The following is an 8,480-nucleotide window of genomic DNA, read 5'->3' on the forward strand; positions in this document are numbered from 1 at the left end:
GGGGGGGGGAGATGAGAGGTAGGGAAGGTTTAGGGATTGAGGGAGGGAGAGCGGGAGAGATGAGACAAGGGGGAGGAGAGAGAGAGACAGAGACATAGAGGGGGAGAGAGAGAGAGATGGAGAGAGAGGGGGGATGGAGAGAGGGGGGAAGATGAGAGATAGGGAAGGTTTAGGGATTGAGGGAGGGAGAGCGGGAGAGATGAGACAAGGGGGAGGAGAGAGAGAGACAGAGACATAGAGGGGGAGAGAGAGAGAGATGGAGAGAGAGGGGGGATGGTGAGAGGGGGGGGGGATGAGAGATAGGGAAGGTTTAGGGATTGAGGGAGGGAGAGCGGGAGAGATGAGACAAGGGGGAGGAGAGAGAGAGACAGAGACATAGAGGGGGAGAGAGAGAGAGATGGAGAGAGAGGGGGATGGAGAGAGAGGGGGGGGGAAGATGAGAGATAGGGAAGGTTTAGGGATTGAGGGAGGGAGAGCGGGAGAGATGAGACAAGGGGGAGGAGAGAGACAGACAGAGACATAGAGGGAGAGAGAGAGAGAGATGGAGAGAGAGGGGGGATGGAGAGAGAGGGGGGGGAAGATGAGAGATAGGGAAGGTTTAGGGATTGAGGGAGGGAGAGCGGGAGAGATGAGACAAGGGGGAGGAGAGAGAGAGACAGAGACATAGAGGGGGAGAGAGAGAGAGATGGAGAGAGAGGGGGGATGGAGAGAGAGGGGGGGAAGATGAGAGATAGGGAAGGTTTAGGGATTGAGGGAGGGAGAGCGGGAGAGATGAGACAAGGGGGAGGAGAGAGAGAGACAGAGACATAGAGGGAGAGAGAGAGAGAGAGAGATGGAGAGAGAGGGGGGATGGTGAGAGGGGGGAGGGAAGATGAGAGATAGGGAAGGTTTAGGGATTGAGGGAGGGAGAGCGGGAGAGATGAGACAAGGGGGAGGAGAGAGAGAGAGACAGAGACATAGAGGGAGAAAGAGAGAGAGATGGAGAGAGAGGGGGGATGGTGAGAGGGGGGGGGGGGAGATGAGAGATAGGGAAGGTTTAGGGATTGAGGGAGGGAGAGCGGGAGAGATGAGACAAGGGGGAGGAGAGAGAGAGACAGAGACATAGAGGGAGAAAGAGAGAGAGATGGAGAGAGAGGGGGGATGGAGAGAGGGGGGGGAGATGTCTCATATGAGAGATAGGGATCGTTTAGGGATTGAGGGAGGAGAGAAAGAGGGCGGGCGAGAGAGAAAGAGGGCGGGCGAGAGAGAGAGAGAAAGAGGGGGAGAGAGAGGGGGAGAGAGAGGGGGAGAGAGGGAGAATGAGAGAAAGCAGAAAATTACAAGGAGGGCGAAGAACAGAATTTTAAGAGAGAAGAGGGAGAAGAGTATCAGAAAGGGAAGATGGACAAACAATTAGTTAAAAATAAACAGGAGGAACAGAAGGACAAAGGAAAGGAAGAGAGTACAGAAAGAAAGACGACAAATTGGAAGAGGAGGTGTTGCAGGAAATCAATCTTGCAACAAACAATAAATCTAACTAACAATCTGAATCAGAAATATAAACATGAAGGACCAATCATCCAATCGTCTGCTCACCTGCAGATAAATGTCCGTAAGAGCCACTTGCCGCACTGGAACTCCGAGAATTGTGTTGTCCTAAAAAGGACGTAAGTTGTAGGGAGCCCTCTGAACTTCTCGTGAGACTCTGAATGTCAAGGTAATCTGAGATCGGTGAGTGAGAGAGGGCTCGCTTTCGACTCCTCCCTCCTCCAATGATGCTTGGACGAGGGCTTGTAAGTCGGGATCCTGCAAATGAGAGGAAAGACGCCAATGAGTGATTATGACTTTCAAATCACTTCTCCTGTAATCCAAAAACAAATCGACTGCCAACGTTCCAAAATTCAGAATAAAAAAGCAAGAAAGATATGTTCTAGGAACGTTTAATTATTGACAAAACAAAACAAAACAAAACGTTCATTTCTCCAGTGTTGTAGGAAGAACCAACAGTTCCAATATGTTGGCTGGGCATTCTCTACTCTGGTTCGTTTGAATACAAGAGAATTTTCTGAATATGGCTAAAGTCGGAATCAACTGAAATGAGACATGGCTGTGTGTACCATGTATGTAACCCTTGCTGTATATGTGAGTCATTAATATAAAGTTGACCAGGAAATCACAAGCAAGGAATGGCTCTATTCTGCTATACTGCTTTTGTCAAAAGTCACTGTGGAGAGGTTTCCCTTTGTGCATTTTTGTTTTCAACCTAAACTTCGACTCAGCCGATGTTTAACTTGTTCACATAAAACATTGGTAGCAAAACCAATATCTTTCTGCATGGCGTATCTTATTTTGACACGGCATGCCATTGCCCTTCAATACAAAATACACTATTTCTGCAAAGAGTTGCAGACCAAAGTTTTTGCTTTAAACAAAGTTTTATTCAATTTGAACATGGTACAGTAATAAAACGAGAAATAATAGTGACACGAACTCAAGCGAATGCTTATATTACGTGCCTTAAAGTTTTTCCGGAAAACAAAAATCTAACCTACACCAAAAAATACCAAGAAAACATTCTGTACTTACCTTCCAAGGACCCAGGTAAAGTAATACTGCCACTGCCGGGAGTAGGGGGCATGTCAGATCCGGAGGCATAGCCGCGCATCTCTGATCCAGAGAGATAGCCACGGAGATCGGATCCTGAGAGATAGCCACTGGCTGTTCCCCCTCGATGATGACCGCTGAGAGCATGGGCAAGTTCTCCTGCTAGAGATCCTGGACCTAAAGGTAAACCTGAAAGGGGAGGTTGTTTTAGCCGGAAGGACACCCTGGATGGGTGTGTCTGACTGACTGTTCGAGTTAAGCATCATAATTATTAGGACCAACTGGCCGATATTGGGACGTGTACAGGTAATTCTCTGAGGAAAAGGGCACGTCCTTGAGCACGATACAATGTTGTAGGCAGCACAGTGACCTATTTTCACAGTCTACTGGTAAATCTTTGTACATGCATGTAGCTCCAGCTTTGAATGAATAGGTCTGTACTGCAGTCCAAGATGAATTGGCCACTGTCAATCAGCTGAACTGCCTCCTTGGTAGTTAACTTTGCTTGGTTTCATTGTTATGACAATTGGAAGAGCTAATAAGAACATGAACCTTTACCAAGAAATAACTTTAAAATGGATCTACTTCGGCAGTTTTAATGTTTGTTGGAAGATCAAGGTCGATCTCTTGCACTGGAAACAAGTACCCCATATGTCGACCCTTGTATGTAATAAACCTTGCATAGAAAGAAACACAGACACAGAACCCACTCTCTCTCTTTCCCTCCCCCCTATTTCTTTTTCCCCATCTCTATCTCTCTCTCACTCTCTCCCCTCTCTCTCCCTCTCTCTGTTTCTCCCCCTCTCTCTGTTCCCCTCACCACTCTCACTATCTCTCTCTCTCTCTCTCCCCTCCACCTCTTGCTTCAAGAAACGTACAACTTACCAGAGAGACTAGCAGGGCTGAATCTCCGCCCAGGGCCATGTCCGTGGTAGTAGGCCTGCTGTAGCTGCTCCCATTGGATGCGAGAGGCCAGCTGAGTGACGGGTTCCCCCGGCATACCGGGACTGCGCATGCTCAACATACTGATGTCGGATGGGACTGGACTTGGCGTAAGTCCACTGTATTGAAGAAATAAGACAGATGGCATTAACCAAGTCCACTGTATTTGAAACAATCAATTAAGATTGAAGGAAATGGGTTAGAGAGAGGGAAGAGGGAGTGGATAAGAAAGCACATCAATTTGTACGTATTGCAGTTATACGTTATTGTCTTCCCGACAATATTCCAATCAAACAGACATAAATCACAGAGCAAACACACAGACTCCCCCCAACACAAAAAAACAAAAAAAAACAAAACACCCAAAGCAGACACAGGACCACACATACAATTATTACACCAATAGCCCAATGTCTTTATTTTCTCTTTCAAAAATGAAAATCTTCAGAGACTCTCCTGAATTTCCCAGGAATGGGATAACGCAATAAAAAACAAAAGAGTAAAGAAAGGGACAAACAGACTAGAGAATGAAGCAAAACCCACCACCAGATACCTCCAAAAACAAATGGACTGCCACCGTTCCAAAATTCAGAATAAAACAAACAAGAAAGGTAAGTTGTTGGAACGTTAAATTATTGACAAAACAAAACGGTACGTTCACAAATATATGGACCCAGCGGTCTTTTAAGTGCACAGAGAAACACTAATTACATGATTAATCATTGCCTCATTCGCTTGTGTCTTCCCTGCAAGCGGCTGAACATTTTTTTCACGATACATTTTATGTAATTAGTGTTTGTCTAAGACCGCTGGGTCGATATATTTGTGAACGTAACCTCCGTCCTCCAATCTGACCATCATTAGAGAAACCATACTCACGCTGGTAGGGGTTGAGTGAAGGCGGGGGGAGGCCAGTGGTACCTCCCCTCCAGAGTGCTGGAGTTGAGGGGAAGGGGCTGGTTTATGTAAGTCGGGTATGGGTGTGCATACGGGTATCCCAGACCTAAAAACGCAAATACATCGTATAATTCTTGCAGGCTGTGGTGTTATGTGCACACATCTTGTCAAAAGATGGAGAGAAAGAAGCATAAAATAATGATTAAATTTAAGAAGACAATGATAAAAGTACAAGACATATTCACACAATACTATATTTTTTCTTCTTCTTTGGTGTACGTGGGCTGCGACTCCCTCGTTCACGCGTAGACAGGAGCAGACTTTTACATGTATAGCCGTTTTTTAAAGTCCTTTTTTTTTTAAAAAATATAGTTACATCAAAGACCAACCCAAACATTTAAGGGTACCTGACTACTCACTAACAACCAATCTACCCCCAAAACAAAGAATAAGCAAACCAAAAAAAAAAAAAACCACGTAATGTTAGGTAAAATAACGTCATTTAGTCTTGTGAGGTTACCCTCATGGAAATTCGGGTTGAATAGTTGGTTGTTGGTTTTCATGGGTTGTTGGTTTTTCATGGGTTGTTGGTTTTCATGGGTTGTTGGTTTTTCATGGGTTGTTGGTTTTTCATGGGTTGTTGGTTTTTCATGGGTTGTTGGTTTTTCATGGGTTGTTGGTTTTCATGGGTTGTTGTTTTTCATGGGTTGTTGGTTTTTCATGGGTTGTTGGTTTTCATGGGTTGTTGGTTTTTCATGGGTTGTTGGTTTTTCATGGGTTGTTGGTTTTCATGGGTTGTTGGTTTTCATGGGTTGTTGGTTTTCATGGGTTGTTGGTTTTTCATGGGTTGTTGGTTTTCATGGGTTTTTTCATGGGTTGTTGGTTTTTCATGGGTTGTTGGTTTTTCATGGGTTGTTGGTTTTCATGGGTTGTTGGTTTTTCATGGGTTGTTGGTTTTTCATGGGTTGTTGGTTTTCATGGGTTGTTGGTTTTCATGGGTTGTTGGTTTTCATGGGTTGTTGGTTTTTCATGGGTTGTTGGTTTTCATGGGTTGTTGGTTTTCATGGGTTGTTGGTTTTTCATGGGTTGTTGGTTTTTCATGTCCCTTTGGCCAATTTGGCTAATCAGAACCGATTCCATTTTGTTTCTTTCCTCAGTGTACAGTACATGGTGGTCTCCGTGTTTGAAACTATTTACATTCAGTTCAACGAAGGGAAGGTACTGAACATTTCTTCCTTTCACACTTCTTACTTCAAATTGTTCACAAATCTTGATCTCCTTTAAAAAGTAACACATCTTGATCTCCTTTAAAAATAACACATCTTGATCTCCTTAAAAAGTAACAAATCTTGTCCGGCGAAACGTCCCACAGAAAATTCACGATACTAATTCTCCCTGGGAAAAGTGAGCTGCCCCAAACAACCAACCAACCAACCAACCAAACAAACTGGCACACAATAAAAAAAAATAACATAAACATAAAAAAAGTATTAACCAACCAACCAACCAAACTCGTACACAATAAAAACAACAACAACGTATACACAAAAACACATTACACTCACCATAAGGCGACTCCAGGAGGCCATTGCGAGGGTCCAGAAAGGGATTCAACAGAAAGTTGGGCACGTGAGGGTAGTGCGGGTGCTCCCCCCCTGCGGCACCAGGCGGCGCTGGAAGCGGTGTCGGACCCACACCCCTGTCCACAGTCTCCACAGTAGGGTGGGACCCCTCGAAGACCTTCCCGGGACCCCCCGGACGCAAGAGACGAGAGCCCGCTGACCGCCCGCTGTCCGAAGCACTGGACTCTTCATCCACTCGCGTGATGTGGCTACTGGGGGGTCGACTGACTGAGTGCCCGCGACGGAGCTTCTGGGCTGCGTCTGTAACAACAGAACATAGGGAACATTAGCTGGCTGTCGATTTTGCAGAAAGTTTGGTAATTAAGATGAAAGATCTGATAACCAAAGAGACGTAATCGCTCTAAATGCATACGACATGTGTAATGGAGTAAGCGAGAGTTGTACGGAACCAATCTCCTGGCACCTGAGAGAATAACAAGCATTGAAATTTCAAATGAACAAGAAGCAAGAAAGAGAGGGGTATATAGTCTACATTTCATGTCCGGATTTTCATACACGAAAAAAAAAAAAAGCCAGAAAAAAGAATTGACTCTTTGACACAAAAAACACAGACACAGATTAACACACAGACACAGACAGGCAGAACGACAGACCGACAAACAAACATCAAAAGGGAATTTAACTACGAGTTGCGTGAGAGAATTCTCGTTAGATGATCAGAAGCACTTTGAAGCGTAGAAGAGGAGCAGGGAAATAAAACACATAAAGCAACTCAGACGTAACTGGAAAATGACAACGGCAACAACAACAACAAGAAATTCTTCCGAGGTAGGAAAAACACCCCCGTCCTTACCATTCTCACTGCCACCAACTGAGAAGGTTATTTCCCTTTGACCATTAATATGTCCCTCTATAAGTCCTTGTAGAATATTAATCCACCAATAACTCCCTAACCGTGTGTTTGACTGGTCCCAATTTTTGTAAGGACCGTCTCAGGAATGTATAGAACCTGTTCACCAAGTTTGGTGACGATTGGTCCGTTCATTCTTGATATCTATATGCGAACACAAACACACAAACAAACAAACACATCGACCGAATCCTATACACACCCCTATACCGGGGGTGTAATAACGACACAGGATATGATGATATGAACTGAAAAACACACGTTTTTTCTTGCCCACAAACACTGCTACCTCAGATATACATAAACACAACCGTTAAAACAAAACTAAACACTGACACAAAAACAACAACACGACAACACCAAACAACCAACCAACCAACCAACCAAACAACCAAACAAACATCCAAATATTTTCTCTCACTAATTAACGAACATTTGGCAAGATTGGTCCAGAAACTCATCAAACACAGAAGTGCGTACTGTATACACAATCAAACCCCTGAATGCAGAAGGCAGATTCTCTCAAGAGTCCAGCAAACACAATGATCAGAAGCACCTTGCGAGTTAACACTGGGAGCCGACCGAGATGGACACGTAAGTATATTTAGGGGGAAAGCCATGGTCAGTACGATGGGGGATTATTGAATGTGCTGCCACTGTGGAGGAGAAGGGGCAGGAGGAGGAGGAGGAGGAGGAGGAGGAGGAGGAGGAGGAGGAGGAGGACGAGGAGGACGAGGAGGAGGAGAGTGGTAGGTATGGATACCAAACAAACAAACAAACAAAATCAAACAAGCAAACATAAAATCAAACAAAGAATATGGTGTGGACAAGACAAGGATCGTGAGATTGAAAAGGGTATTTGTCTAATAAATAAAAAGTGCGGCATGTGTGCTTTTTCTCTGCTTGTGAAAAAAACTGTCCGGAAAAAGTCTTCAGCGAGTATCCGCATTACAAAAACGAAATAAACGTAGACATACATACATACAGACAAACAGACAGACAGACAGACAGACAGACAGACAGACATACACAAGCAGACAAATGCCCAGACAAACAGACAGACAGACAGACAGACAGACAGACAGACAGACAGACAGACATACACAAGCAGACAAATGCCCAGACAAACAGACAGACAGACAGACAGACAGACAAACTTCTTCTTCTTCTTCTGCGTTCGTGGGCTGAAACTCCCCCGTACACTCGTGTTTTTTGCACGAGTGGAATTTTACGTGTATGACCGTTTTTTTACCCCGCCATTTAGGCAGCCATACGCCGTTTTCGGAGGAAGCATGCTGGGTATTTTCGTGTTTCTATAATCCACCGAACTCTGACATGGATTACAGGATCTTTTTCGTGCGCACTTGGTCTTGTGCTTGCGTGTACACACGGGGGTGTTCGGACACCGAGGAGAGTCTGCACACAAAGTTGACTCTGAGAAATAAATCTCTCGCCGAACGTGGGGACGAACTCACGCTGACAGCGGCCAACTGGATACAAATCCAGCGCGCTACCGACTGAGCTACATCCCCGCCCAGACAGACAAACAAACAGACACACTTAAC

At 44.9% G+C, this 8,480-nt stretch overlaps 1 protein-coding gene across 1 annotated transcript in view; it reads right to left on the bottom strand.

The window, feature by feature from the left end:
* Positions 1–6,305, bottom strand: part of LOC138947123 (zinc finger protein GLI2-like) — a gene marked incomplete at its 5' end in the record, with an annotated part of 217,820 nt that extends 211,515 nt beyond the window's left edge. Inside the window, 5 exon segments of the mRNA XM_070318569.1 lie at positions 1,576–1,785; positions 2,566–2,772; positions 3,469–3,644; positions 4,405–4,528; positions 5,988–6,305. Of these exon segments, the coding sequence (XP_070174670.1) occupies positions 1,576–1,785; positions 2,566–2,772; positions 3,469–3,644; positions 4,405–4,528; positions 5,988–6,305 (1,035 nt within the window).
* Between the last annotated feature and the right edge of the window lie 2,175 nt (positions 6,306–8,480).

This window comes from Littorina saxatilis, linkage group LG14 (assembly GCF_037325665.1).
Source record: "Littorina saxatilis isolate snail1 linkage group LG14, US_GU_Lsax_2.0, whole genome shotgun sequence".
Lineage (NCBI taxonomy): Eukaryota > Metazoa > Mollusca > Gastropoda > Littorinimorpha > Littorinidae > Littorina > Littorina saxatilis.